At 43.3% G+C, this 15,221-nt stretch overlaps 1 protein-coding gene across 1 annotated transcript; it reads right to left on the reverse strand.

The window, feature by feature from the left end:
* Nucleotides 1-4,855: 4,855 nt before the first annotated feature.
* On the reverse strand, nucleotides 4,856-14,361 carry POLR2D (RNA polymerase II subunit D). The gene is made up of 4 exons (XM_030216956.1): nucleotides 14,252-14,361; nucleotides 10,064-10,244; nucleotides 6,937-7,032; nucleotides 4,856-6,216 (listed from the first exon to the last, which is right to left on the reverse strand). Exons 1-4 carry the CDS (start codon nucleotides 14,322-14,324, stop codon nucleotides 6,138-6,140), a joined length of 429 nt encoding a protein of 142 aa, XP_030072816.1. The 5' UTR covers nucleotides 14,325-14,361; the 3' UTR covers nucleotides 4,856-6,137.
* Between the last annotated feature and the right edge of the window lie 860 nt (nucleotides 14,362-15,221).

Genomic DNA, 15,221 nt, shown 5'->3' on the forward strand with positions numbered 1-15,221 from the left:
TATCAGTCTCCTCTATTTGCTGTCAAGTATCAGCATGTGGTAATCTCCGTACTGGTTCCCTTCAGTCTTTAAGTCCAAAGACAAAAGAAAACCAAAAAACTTCCACATAAAAATGTAGGCAAACCAAACCAAGAGTGGACGATGACAAATGTTAAGATGACCAAATGTTGCAAAAAAGTTCCTTTAATGGGTAAAGAACATGTAGATACAAGTCCCAGACAGAGAAACTCAACACAGGCTGTGTTTCAGCTGGACAGCCTTCATCAGGAGAATCTGTTGAGACGCCACAAAACAGAATTAATCCAACCGAAAATAATCAAATGCTGCATTAATTGAATTGTCTTCAATCATCTTCACATCTCTGTTACTCTCTGTCCCATCCTGGAAACAGGGTCCATTCACTTATGCAATGCAGGTCCTACCAGAAGTGAGGCTCACTCGCTCCCACTCCTACTTTGCTCCCAAGTCAGGAACACTGCTGCAGGCACCTTCTGCCTTGGTACCCAGGACTACCCTCTCAGTGCTACAGGTCTTGGAGGGGGTGGGCTATTGAAGACCAGAATTTTCTCCACATAATCCCTTTTATTAATTTCTAGTCCACCCTCCCCCCCCCCCCCTTGCTGGGCTTCACTGATTCTCCCACCAAGCTGTTCATACCAGCTCTATCTCCTTAGTGATTACCCTTAAAATCCTTCCTCCCACCCTTCAAGCATGGGCATTTTCAGGGGGGGGGGGGGGTCATACTCTCCGCCCACTTAAAGAAAAACATATTCTCTCCTTTTCCATCAAGAAATAATTTTTCCTCTGTCCTCAGAGGATACTACCTTTTGTACTCATTAAACCATTACACATGATACATTGCTGATCCTGCAAATTCAAACAACCATTAAAAATTGTCTCTATCACCTACGGCAGCTACAAAATCTCTCTCCATATATTGAAAAGATGAGTCTGGCCACAGTGGTCAATGCCATGATAACATCATGACTAGACTAATGTAATACCCTGTACACTGGTCAAACCAAAAAGAGTGCATCAGCTCCAACTAATTCAGAATGCTGCAGCATGACTGATAGAAGGCTGCAAGGTGACCACCACACCCTTCCTGCAAAAACTACACTGGCTACCAGTACCTTGATTTTTGAGGCTCTTAGACAAAATGGACCACAGTACTTAAAGAATAAGTTAGCCTGCACACCTTTGAGACTTCTAAGGTCCTCTCAAGGATCATCACTATCTGTCCCCTCATCAAAAGAAATTGTACGATGTGATACCCACAACTGAGCCTTCCCAGAAGTAGCCCCCATGCTCTGGAATTTACTCCCAGAGGGGCTAGGTATAACTCAAGTCTATCTTTCCTTCAGGAAGCAGGTGAAAGCCTGGCTCTTCTCCCAAGCCTTTAATACACATGGTGACTGACTATTCACTCATTCTGCACCTGGACTAGCTTGCAACATAACTGTAACTTAGATCAGTTTCTTATAACTTGTTTAACGTGCCTTGAGTTTAGCCACCCATCTATTTATTCCAACTAACTAGACCACGCAAGATTCGGGGGGGGGGGGGGGGGGGGCAGGTGCTGGATCCACAGCGGGAGAGAGAGGAAATGGAGGGGAAAACAAGGGACACAGAGCTGTTGGGCTATAAGGGGGAAGGGGAGATAGGAGACAAGAAGTGCTGGACCATAGGGGTGGAGGAGAAAGGACAAGTAAATGCTGGATCATAAAGGAGAAGTGTGGGGAGAGGGGACAGGGAGTTGATGTACCATTGGAGTGGAGAAGGGAGAGAGAATTGCTGGACCTTAGGGGTGGAAGGGAACGCAAGTCCTGGACAATAGAGGTGGAGAGGACAAGAAAATGCTGGACTATAGGGGTGGAGGAGAGAGAGGGGTGGGCAGGACAGAGAGGAAATGTTGGGGTAGAAGAATGAAGGAAGGAAGAGGGAGGGAGATGCTTGGATTGGTAGAAACATGTGGGAGAGACCCTCAGGGTTGTCAGGGGAGATGAGTGAGAAGAGGATGGTAAGTACAGAAGGTAGAAGTGAGTCATCGGGAGTTGGGGCTAGGCATGGGGCTGGGGGGGCCCCACCAAACTGTTCTGGATTCACCTGTGTATTTATGCCATGGAGGTATTTAAACATCTCTTTCACAGCTCCCCTTTCCTGCCTTTCTTCCAAAGTATACATATTGAGATCTTCAAGTCTGTCCCTGTAAGAATTATGATGAAGACCACTGACCATTTTAGTAACTACTTTCTGGACCAACTCCATCATCCTATTTATATCTGTTTGAAGGTGTGGTCTCCAAAACTGTACACAGTACTCTATATGAGGTCTCACCAGAGACATTATCACGTCCTAGTTCCTGCTAGCCATTCCTCTTCCTATGAACCCAAGCATCCTTCTGGCTTTTGCCATTACCTCTGCCTATTTGGCAACCTTATGATCATACCCAAGTCTCGCTCCCTTTTGTGCACAGAAGTATTTCACCCCCTAAACTGTACCACTCCCTCCAACCAGCCCACACCACCAATGATCCCTCACATGCTGAATTATGGGGGAATTAAGAAAGGGAAGGGGAGACGCCAAACTATGGGGGAGGAATAAAGAAAGGGGAGATGCTGGACTATGGGGGAATTAGGAAAGGGGCTGTCAGAGCCTATATTAGAAATGCCGGGTCTTAGGGAAGAAATTTAAGGGATCCCAAAGCCTTCCAGTACACTGTGCTTTCTTCAACTTAGGACAGGCTTTGGGCCCCTCTGTAGCATGGGTTCCCAGGGCGATTGTCCTGTTAGCACTGCCTAACACTGACCCTGGAGGAGATGCTGGGGGAGGGGGTAAGACCTTGAGCTACCCCAGGGAACAGGGGATGCATGGCTGAAAATTCATCCAGGGTGTCAAATACCCTTGGGCTGACCTTACTTTTCTGACAGTTTCCTTATGCAGTCAGAACCACACAGGGCCTAATTTCTGCTAACATTTCATTCCTGCCAGGCAGATGGTAGTATAGCCCCACCAGTCTCTTTCCCTATATATATTGAATTTCTATCCATATATCCATGGGGCAGTCTGTTTCCTCCTGAATTTTTATTGTGTTCGACTCAAGTTTCCTCTTTAGTCTACGGAACCATCCCTTCTCATTTGATCCATTTTATCATTGCAGTATAGTTTGTACTCTGGTTCACAGTATCCCATTAGTTATCTTCCTTCCACATCTCTGAAATGCCTAGTATATCTACATCTTTATTTAGTGCTATATACTCTAACCCCTGCAAGTTATAGTATAGTGCCAGTTGCACACCTAACTTAATTAGGCAGCTATCAGGCTTATTTTCGAAAGAGAAGGGCACCCATCTTCCGACACACATCGGGAGAGGGGCGGCGTCCTCTCAGGGGCGCCCAAATCGGCATAATCGAAAGCACCCGGGGTAGACGGTTTTAGGGCAGAATTCTATAAACTGATGGGTATGGAGGTGGTACCCCCTCTTACTAACCTTTTCAATAAATGTATGGACAAGGAGTCGCTGCCTCCTTCTCTGGATATGGCCCAGATTATAGTCTTATTAAAGCCAGGTAGAGATCCAACTCGGCTGGAGTCTTACCGTCCCATCTCTCTCCTAAACTATGAGAGTAAGCTTTTTGCGAAAATAATGGTGAACCGGTTGGCAAGGGTTTTACCTAACCTGCTACATGAGTCACAGGTGGGCTTTGTGGGCGGACAATCTGTAGCTAACTGGAGTTGATGGATGCGCTGATTTGCTCACCAAGTAAATTTATGTACTCCATCTACACAATTGCCTCCCATGCCACCCAGATTTAAGAGCCACAACAGATTTAGGGGCCCTTTTACAAAAGGGCGGTATGACATACCAAATTGTCCCTACCACCATGGTAGCACAGGAGCCCGGCAGTAGTTCCGAAGTTGGTGCACGGTTTCCCACAGTAGAAAATAAATTTTCTATTTTCTACCACAGGAGGCGTTCCCAATAGTAATCTGCAGCACAGCCACACTGCCGCGTGCTGCCTGATTACCACAGGGTTAGCGTGCGAACCCTTACCACAAAGTAAATAGGAGGCGGTAAGGGCTTAAACAGTAATGGACTTAGCACCTGGACAATATTGCTGTAAATAGAAATTCAGCTTTTTTGCAGACTCGTAAGAGGTGGCCTGAGCGCCGGGGGGGGGGGGGGGGGGGGGGGGGGACACAGTAAAAGTAGTGAAGGCCACTTTTTAGCCCATCTTTGAAAAAGGACCCCTTAGTGAGGATTGACCTGTAGCTACCTCATAGGACTGAAGAGATTTGCATGGAATCTCCCACTTCATAAGGTATTCACTTCTACCTTCTGTGATAATCACCCATGGCTTCTTCCAGCATAGTTGCTGGCTCTAAAACAAACACAGGAGATGATCCAGTGGTATCCCCTCCTTGTGCTGGTCCAACACACATGTCCTAAGTTACAGCTTCTAACTCAAATGGGATGCCCAAATCATAGCATCATCAATGGCTGTGCACGACTCCTACGATAGACCTCATCTGGAGACATTATTGAAATATCCTGTGGGGCTTCCAAGGACATCAATAGGATAGCTGGATTTGATGTCTGCACCAAGTTGGTCTATAGGGTTATAAACAGATGAACTCCTGGGGCCGACCCTTTCTCTTCCTGACCGTATCACGCAGCTACATGAGTTTTAAACAACAACAATAAAAATTAGCAGACCTAATGCAGAGCAGTGTGAAATAGGGCTAGCCTAGTCCACCATCTTGGATCTCCTTTTTCTCTTCTTGATACACTACCAATATAGTTTAACCCATCAAATCAGACATGATCAAATGAAATATAGCAAAGCCCAGTACATTAAAAAATGAACACATTTTATTTACATCTGCACAACTATACAGATAATTATTTGTGAAGGAAAACGCAAATAAACCTACTACAGCAAAGACACTGCAAAAACTGTATAAGACTTCAAAATGAAGATTGGATAAAGTGTCAGACCAAGCCAAAAATCAAAGCTCACACAACACAGATGGGGATCATTTTCAAAGAATACTTACAAAGTTCCATAGGTTAAAAAAAAAATATATATATATATATATATACACACACACACACATAAAGGATTGGCTATTAGCTTCAAGATACTGGTAATGAATGTTTTTTCTAAGATCTTTTTTTTTTCAACTCCCAATCCAATAAGGAGTAAAACTGCCTACCACCATCTGTCTAGAAAAAAAACCCACTCCACTCAAAAAAGCATGCATAACCAAAAATAGCTCTCATTCTTCATATATAAATTTTTTATATACAGAATTTGCATATACACCGTCTGAACAGTGTGAAGAACCTATGTAACGTATGTCTATGTGCTTTGAAAATGAGCCTCATTCTCTCACATGTGAATAAAACATATGAAGTACTTTGTTCAATCCAACTGTCACTGCCATTTAGATATCTTTCACTACACAAAAAAATGCTTCAAAGATTCTAAAACCTTCATGAATCACTTGAGAGAGAGGTATGTTTTATTCACATCTGAGAGAGCATTTAACATTTGAACTGTTCGGGTGGTATATATGCAAATATTATATCTAAAAATTTATATGAAGGATTTGAACTATTTTTGGTTATGCATTATTTTTTCAGTAGAGTTTCATTACCAGTATTTTGAAGCTATTAGTCAATCCTTTATATGAGTTTGTGTTGTGAAGCAGTTGGGTTGTGGGAGCTTTGATTTGATAAGTCATCAACTGTTAGCACAGATTTCCTAAGTCCATGTAACTAACTTACCTAAAAAATCCACACTGCACATGACAAGAGATTCCCTGATAAAAAGAAATGGGACTGGAATATTTTAAAGTTCTTATTCACTCTTTTGGTACTCACATGTTAAGGTTGTTTATTGGTTAAGCTATGTGATTCTGGATTGGAATGGTTACTGAAGCCTCTACACTGCCATATTTAAAGATGAGAACCACATGTGACCATATATTCCAATCTTCTCTGCTTATCACTACCCAGTTTTCCATGTTTCTAAGAAAAGTAGGTGATAAGACGCTGTAGCTTTGAAAACAGCAAGAGTGTCCTTGCTTAATATCAGGGTCCCATGTTTTGAAGGCATGGTGGCACTTCATCCTAATACTGGAAGCTTCGTTTTGTCTGAATGTCATCAAGTATCTGCTGCAATTCTTCATCCTCAAAACGTCCCTCCAGGCTGCCAGAAGAAAAAAAAATGGAAAGAACATGTTAAGAAAAGATAGTAGCAAGCATCTAAAAAGGCACCAAGCAGAGGTATTTGAGCATATTGTGCTGGTCTCTGGTATTCAGCCAGGAATACTGGCCACTAAGATGATTGGCTCACTTTTACTGCTGCACAGAATGTGCATATCTGAACTCCCTCTTGTTCTTGGGAACAGTAAAGTAACAAGCAAGCATATTTTACTGCATGGGAACATGACAAAAAGCTATTCCCTTGATTTCATAAAGTCTTTGGTTTAAAGATGGTCTTAACTGAAAGTTCAGATCCCAAGATCTCTACTGTAAGCTTGACAGTCACAGTATCACATATTAAGTGCTACTTTATTTTTTAAAATAATTAACGCTCTTGTTTTCCTACTGCTGTAAGCCCCAGAGCACCCACATAACTGTCTTATTACCCATCACTGCTATCTAATCCTTACATTCTCACAGTTAAAGAGCAAGATTTTCTTCTCGACTGCTACATCAAGTGCTCTGGCGATAGCTACAGTTTGAAAGCGGTTAGATTATACAGGATCAATGCCTTTGTTCAGTTCATTTAATGAAAATGCCAGATTGCTCTAAGGTCCTCCCATGCTTTGCTGATGTCTGAAGAGACCAGGGTGTAATTCAGCCTTCCCAATCTGAAATCACTGTTCCCAATCCGATCTTAAATGGGAATGAAATCCAAGCTCACCTGGGTATAAGAGCTTTGGCTTCCTCAGCTGTCTCTGGGCAGAGGTTAGCCAAGCATGCCAACTCAAATTTATGGAGCTTCTTCTGGAGCAACAAACTGCAGACAGAAAAGATAAGAAGGTCAGAAGACATTAGGAAAGCAAACTACAACCAGAGATGGTCCCACCCAGGAGCAAGTGTTTGAGTGATGGCAAAAAGCACCATCATGAAAGGATGTGAAGAGAGTATGAAGAAGCAACCACCAGACAGTACACAAGCGATGATCAACAGAAGTTTTACAGTGAACATAGAGGAACCCAGTTGTACTTATGCATGGTACTTGTATTTAAATTACATTTAAAAATGTAAAGGAAAATACCTCAAACACAAATTTTTCAACCTCTTTCACTAGGGTAGTAGGTTTTTTTTTACCATCACTTTGAAAAACCTTGTATATATTTTAATTTTAATATTTTAATTAAAATGTATACTGGCTTAAAAATCTTTCATTTGTGTTACCTTCTTTATAATTGCAAAGAAATACTGAACAATAATCAAGCATTTGTATTGCACTAATAAATTTCCAATTGTGTCAAAAATAAAGTTAATTAAAAGCAATTAGCTTAGCAGGGTTTAAAAAAGGTTTTGATAATTTCCTAAAAGAAAAGTTCAAAAGCCATTATTAAGATGATATTGGGAAAATCTACTGCATATTCTAGGATAAGCAGCATAAAATCCATTTTGCTGTTCTGGGATCTTACCAGGTACTTGTAACCTGGATTGGCCACTGCTGGAAACAGGATACTGGGCTTGATAGACCTTTGGTCTGTCCCAGTATGTCAATGCTTATGTTCTCAGTTTTTCACCTCTGCCCACACTTGCCATGGTACTGCCTCCTTTCTTCTATTTGGGGTTCTTTCTTCCTTTATTCCCCCCCCCCCCTCAGTCCTCTCTTCCTGCATCCTTCTCTTCCATATCTCCCCTTATTCAGGGTTCTCTCCCCCACCCCAACAGATTCTGGTGCTTCTCCCTTCACCTCACATATTCACTCCCCCTCTTCCTTTACCTTGAGGGGGGAATGTGTATGCTAGTATCAGTACACACACTGTCTTTGACAAGTACTGGCAGATTTATTCCCCTCTCCCCTCCTCCAGGTATTGGTACAGTCATATGTCCTCTTCCCTCGGTCCCCACTACAGTAGTAGAGACTATGGTCTTCTTGGAGGAAATGGAGGGAGGAGAGAGAAAGCTTGGTTCAGGGCTTTTGAGTTTGTAGAAAACAGAGAAACTGTGTGAACACTTATGTGTGTGTTGGAGGGATATGAAGACAAGGGAAGGAGACAGAGTGGTGAAGCCAGAGGAAGAAGGTCAGGACTTAGTCAAAAGATTTGTCCAATAACTGTACAAAATTCTGCATCTATGAGTAATGTTTTCTGCATCTCCAATTAAATTATTACTCAAAGGCAGTGATTATATTGTGCTATATGGGCAAAAAAAGTTTGCAGAATTTTGAGAGCCCGATATTACTACTAAACATTTCTAGAGCGCTACTAGGGTTACGCAGCGCTGTACAAATTAACGAATAAGGACGGTCCCTGCTCAGAAGAGCTTACAATCTAAAGGACGAAATGTCAAGTTGGGGTAGTTGAGATTTCCTGAGAAGAGGTGTAGTGATTAAGTGTCGAAGGCGACATTGAAGAGGTGGGCTTTGAGCAATGATTTGAAGATGGGTAGGGAGGGAGCCCGGCGTATGGGCTCAGGGAGTTTGTTCCAAGCATGGGGTGAGGCGAGGCAGAAAGGGCGAAGCCTAGAGTTGGCGGTGGTGGAGAAGGGTACTGAAAGGAGGGATTTGTCTTGAGAGCGGAGGTTACGGGTAGGGACGTAAGGGGAGATGAGGGTAGAGAGGTAAGGAGGGGCTGCAGATCGAGTGCATTTGTAGGTGAGTAGGAGAAGCTTGAACTGTTTGCGGTATCTGATCGGAAGCCAGTGAAGTGACTTGAGGAGAGGGGTGATACGAGTGTATCGGTTAATTCAGCATGGTTTAAGCTGACAGGAGAGACGCCTGCCAGGAGAGATATTCAGCAGCAATTAACTGGTAAGTGCCACTGAATACTGACTGATAACTGCAGCACTCTCCACTTAGTGTCTAGGCAGTCTAGGGACAGAATCAGGAGTTATGCAGGCACAGGCATCGAATATCATCAATGCCCAACAGGCATGTAGGGCTGCATAAACAGCAGCATTAACTCTGTCCAGCTAGCTATGCAGGTAAAGCACTGAATATTGGTCATACCCACATACCTTCTGGACACTGCCAATGACCTGGATATTCAGTGCTGGTGCCCAGATATGGCCTGGCACTGAACACCAGAGTCTAATTTAGCCAGCAGTGGTCCGGGTTTAAAAAAAAAAAAAAAACATTGATCACCACCACCTATTGATCCATTAATTCTTTTGCGCAGAATTCCCCCAGAAATAAAATGTATATTTTGTGATTTTTGTGTTGCCAGTAAATGATTTTAAAAGTTACTGCAAATTAATTATCCCCTTGCATCATAAAAGCACGTGTGAAAGATCATGAATCCCCCCCCCCCCCCTGAAAAAAAAAACCTCCATCAATCTTCGTGTCATTGTAACATGTCCTGAAAATCTGGCTTGAATAGAACACCACACACAAAAGGTATTATAGACACAAAACAAGCTGCCAATTAGCAAAAACTAAACACAAGAAGCAAAAACCACAAAAAAAAAGTAGTAAGGAAAACATGAATGACCAGAACCTACATCTTCCAAATATATTTCAATATGCTGTCTTTTCCAAGCTGAAGAGATCCTGGTTAACCTTATTAGTTTCCTCAAAACCTTATTTAGTTGCTTTTTTTAGTGTAACCTCGTAGGGAAACTGTTCCATCCATCTGATTACCTTTGCTTCCCTTCTATTTACTCCCCCTCCCCTTTCTGAGATACAATGAACAAAACTTCACCAGGGAGGAATGGTAAGAGAAGACAACATAAATGAAAGGAAACTGAGGATGAACAGACTTGGTGGCCCTTCAAAGTACATAACAATAGAGAGTGGATGAAAAGTGGCTGAGGATCTGCACTAATACATCATACTACATCCATTATCATTGACCCTGCACAATCACCTGCGCACACTAGCGATAGTTTCACGATTCTTGAAACGGCTGAAGCGAGCAGTATAGTTTAAGGTTTTCATGAAGACCTCGGAGAGCTCCTGCTCATCTTCAGCACTCTCATTCTGCTGCTTACGATGTTCCAGCAACATATGTACCTCTGAATTCAAGAGAGTTTCAGCATTTTCAAACTCTGCAGAAAGAATAAAAACTATGGATGTAAAAGATGGGCAGATGGACATGGGAGCAAGAAAACTGAAAAAGATAAGATACTTTTCATAAATTGAGATAAACAGGCATCATGTGATATAAATCTGAGCTCTGGGCTTGGAAAACCAAAGGCATATTTTACAGGCCATCAATAGGAATCCAAAGACTTCATCTTTACACAGACGGCTGGTGTATACGTCCTATAAGGTCTTTTAATTTATGTCATTGCCTTAGTTGCTCAGCATATGCAAATGTCCTGGACAGCAAGCATCTCTTTTACTGTCTTCCAGAAAACAGCTGTACTATGCTATTTATTTATTTATGCAGTATTTATATCCCACATTTTCCAAACATGTTTGGTTCTATGTGGCTTGCAAAGTTAATTTGTGAACATAGAGAAATACATTTTAAGAGAATAGATGGAGAAGTAGAGAACTAAGAGGTAGGTCAAGTAAGGAAGAGAAGGGGTGCATAGTGATATAATTAGTTTCCCAGGGGTTCCTACTGAGAACTGATTCACGAGGCGGTTTTCCCCAGAATATTCTCATTACCATCTTTCATAGCTTAGGTACACAATTCACGAGGACACCTTTGCAAGAAATTAGTTTCTGCGTGTAAAACCTTTCAGTACTACTACTACTACTATTTAGCATTTCTATAGCGCTACAAGGCGTACGCAGCGCTGCACAAACATAGAAGAAAGACAGTCCCTGCTCAAAGAGCTTACAATCTAATAGACAAAAAATAAATAAAGTAGGCAAATCAAATCAATTAATGTGAACGGGAAGGAAGAGAGGAGGGTAGGTGGAGGCGAGTGGTTACAAGTGGTTACGAATCAAAAGCAATGTTAAAGAGGTGGGCTTTCAGTCTAGATTTAAAGGTGGCCAAGGATGGGGCAAGACGTAGGGGCTCAGGAAGTTTATTCCGGGCGTAGGGTGCAGCGAGACAGAAGGCGTGAAGTCTGGAGTTGGCAGTAGTGAAGGGAACAGATAAGAATGATTTATCCATGGAGCGGAGTGCACGGGGAGGGGTGTAGGGAAGGACGAGTGTGGAGAGATACTGGGGAGCAGCAGAATGAGTACATCTATAGGTTAGTAGAAGAAGTTTGAACAGGATGCGAAAACGGATAGGGAGCCAGTGAAGCGATATGAGGAGAGGGGTAGTATGAGAAAAGCGACCCTGGCGGAAGACGAGACGGGCAGCAGAGTTTTGAACTGATTGGAGAGGGGAGAGGTGACTAAGTGGGAGGCCAGCAAGAAGCAGACTGCAGTAGTCTAAGCGAGAGGTGACAAAGGTGTGGATGAGGGTTTTGGTAGAGTGCTCAGAAAGAAAGGGGCGGATTTTACGGATGTAAAGAAAGAAACGACAGGTATTGGCAATCTGCTGGATATGAGCAGAGAAGGACAGAGAAGAGTCAAAGATGACCCCAAGGTTTCGAGCTGAGGAGACAGGGAGAATGAGAGAGCCATCAACAGAAATAGAAAACGGGGGGGAGCGGGGAGGTGGGTTTGGGGGGGGAAATGAGAAGCTCGGTTTTGGTCATATTTAATTTCAGGTGGCATTGAGACATCCAGACAGCAATGTCAGACAAGCACGCTGAAACTTTGGTTTGGATGCAAGGTGAGATATCAGGGGTAGAAAGGTAGATTTGGGAGTCATCAGCATAGAGATGGTAGGAAAAGCCATGGGATGAGATTAATGAACCAAGGGAAGAAGTGTAGATAGAAAAGAGGAGGGGACCAAGAACAGAACCCTGAGGTACGCCGACAGGCAGAGGGATAGAAGTAGAAGAGGAACCACCAGAGTGAACACTAAAGGTGCGGAGGGAGAGGTAGGAAGAGAACCAGGAAAGGACAGAGCCCTGGAATCCAAGTGAGGACAGGGTATCGAGAAGTATGCTGTGATCGACAGTGTCAAAAGCAGCGGAAAGATCAAGAAGAATGAGGATGGAATATTGACCTCTGGATATAGCCAGTAATAGGTCATTGGAGACTTTAGTAAGCGCAGTTTCGGTTGAGTGGAGAGGGCGAAAACCAGATTGTAGTGGGTCAAGAATAGCATGTGAGGAGAGAAAATCAAGGCAGCGGCGGTGAACAGCACGCTCAAGATAAAGGAATAAGAGCAGGAGAGATGGCATTAAGGTGGGTGGGAATGGGATCAGAGGAACAGGTGGTACATTTTGAGGAAGAAAGGAGAAGTGTAGTTTCCTCAATAGTAACTTCAGGAAAGGAGGAAAGGGAATGAGGGGAAGGAGAGAGAGGGGAACGGACTAGTGGAGGGAGAGGTGGTGAGGTAGAGAAAGCAAGGTTTATCTTTTGAACCTTGTTGTGAAAGAATTCAGCAAAGGTCTGAGGAGAGAGTTCAATGTGGTGAAGAGAAGTCGAGGATTAGAGCCAAGAGAGTTGGTCAGTTGGATATAATAATCCTGTTTGGCACGTAAAAGAGCAGATTGGAAGGAGGTCAGCATGAACTTAAAGTGTAAGAAATCAGCAAGGGCCTGAGATTTCCGCCAGAGGCGTTCGGCGGAGCGGGTACAGGAACGTAGGTAGCGGATATTAGAAGTCAGCCAAGGTTGGGGTTTTGTACGCCTTACAGGGCGGGTCATCAAAGGTGCAAGAGTGTCTAAGGCAGAGGATAGAGTATTGTTGTAAGAAGAAACAGCCTCGTTGACAGACGTGGATGGTGCCACAGTAGAGAGGAGGTTTGAAACATGGGAGGATAGAGATGAAGGGTCAATATCGTGAAGATTCCTAGATAAATTAGATAAGATAGGACGGGACTGGGAGAGAGGAGATTTAAGTGTGAAAGTTATAAGATGGTGATCAGAGGAGGGAAGATCAGAGGCAAGGAAACTAGAGGGTGAACAGTTGGAGGAGAAGATGAGATCAAGACAGTGACCATTTTGATGAGTGGGGGAGGTGGAGCATAGTTGGCGATTAAAGGAGGACGTTAAAGCGAGTAACTTGGAAATATAAGAGTTGGAAGGATCATTAGCAGGAATATTAAAGTCACCATGGATGAGAGAGGGGGAGGAAGGATCATGGAAGAAGGCAAGCCAGGCGTCAAAGTCACTGAGAAAGGATGAAAGGGACTTATCAGGGGGACGATAAATGACCGCTATTCGAAGAGGCAGAGGAGAGAAAAGGCGGATAGAGTGGACTTCAAAGGAGGAAAAACAGTGAGATTGAGGTGGAAGAAGGGGTTGAAATCTGGAGGAGGGAGAGAGAAGTAGTCCAACACCGCCCCCACGGCCAGCAAGGCGAGGAGTATGTGAAAATAGATAACCGCCATGGCACAGGGCTGCGACTGAAGCAGGGTCATCAGGGCAGAGCCAGGTTTCTGTTATGGCGAGCAGATGGAGGTGACGCGAGATAAAGAGGTCCTGGATATAGGTGAGTTTGTTACAGATAGAGCGGGCATTCCATAGGGTGCAAGAGAAGGGCAGAGAAGAGGAGGGGAGTAGAGAAATAGAGATGAGGTTAGAAAGGTCGCGGTGAGATCTGTAGAGTTGGGATAATAGTTGGTGAGGGGAGCCAGGATTGGGATTGATGTCACCGGCTGAGAGTAAGAGAAGGAGTAAAAGAGAGCAGAGGCCCTTTTGCCGATAGGCACAAATCAGTTTTGTTTTTTTAAACACACCCTTCTTATAGAACAAATACAAACGTGTTCTTCACACTATATTCTGTACACAATGAAACCGAATAATTTCTCTGGCGTTTGCATAACAAGTGGGAAACATTATGCAGGTGTCTATTTTTTAAGCTGGTATGCCCACTAGCCTATCATCTGATTCCTTTCTCAACGCCTTCCCTCCAGGGCTACCGAAAATCTCCCTTCAACTCACACTCCACTACAAAGACTAACATTTCCACAAAAACCCACTCTCACTATCATCTTCCTAAAAGCCGCTCTCTTCCGCACGATCGCCTTGACTCCACGTTTCCCGTTCACTATCTTTCTGTCTGTCAGGTTCTCCCTCTCATATGGCACCTTTGGGGAAGACGAGCTGCGACGCGTCCTCTTCCACATCTGCAGCACGCAGTTCACTAAGCCCAGCCGCCATTCACTCAGCTCCGAGTCCGAACGGCAAAAATGCACATTCACCCGGAAACGGAAATGAAATAATCCGCAAGTCAGGACATTGAGGAGGACATGCGCAGTATGTGTTTAATGTTTTGGGGTTTTTTTTCACTTGTAGAAGGACCAGATCTGCACGTTACCGTGACGTCTATTCATCTGTGTGGCTATCTGATCTTCTCTTTCATGGAGTACGATTGAACTGTCGCTGGAACTCTTTAATCGCGGTGGCCTTTTAGCTAGCGCAGAAACATTTTGCCGTCTGTAGCCCATTATATCGGCTAAAGCCAGTAGGCGGAGCTTGCTACCATTTTCGCACACCCAAAACAATAGTAAAATATTATTAGAAACAACGGACTGACTTTTATGAGTGGTCTATCTGTAAAAAGTCAAAAGCTGTTTCAGTTGGAAAGGCAGTGCCTTAAAAGGTGAAGAACAAAAGATTTGTTTTGGGGGGGGTTTTTACTTATTGGACAGCTTTTTAATTTCTATAGATATAAATATTAAATACAAATTAAATATAAAATAGCTTTAAAATTATTGTTGCTGGTAGAAACACCTCGTATAAACTCTGTATTTTGTGCTCATTTTTCTAACACTTATATACAGTACAGATGGCCAAATTTCAGTGAGGATATCCTGTTTTCTGATGGGTTATTCTTAACTGTTGTTGTAATCTGCCTTGGGAAGCCTGGTGTTATAAAGATAGAATATATTTAAATTAAATGGAAGTAAAATTAAACTCTTTTTTTCATTGGGGCACATGGAGTCACATCTTCATTTCATCTGTTTTGTAGAAGTTTACTTTTTTTTTGTTGTTACATTCAGGGCCGTGCCAAGGGTCTCTGGTGCCCCCTGCAGACTATCAGTTGGCGCCCCCCCC

The sequence above is a fragment of the Microcaecilia unicolor genome, chromosome 10 (genome assembly GCF_901765095.1).
Source record: "Microcaecilia unicolor chromosome 10, aMicUni1.1, whole genome shotgun sequence".
NCBI classification, from domain to species: domain Eukaryota; kingdom Metazoa; phylum Chordata; class Amphibia; order Gymnophiona; family Siphonopidae; genus Microcaecilia; species Microcaecilia unicolor.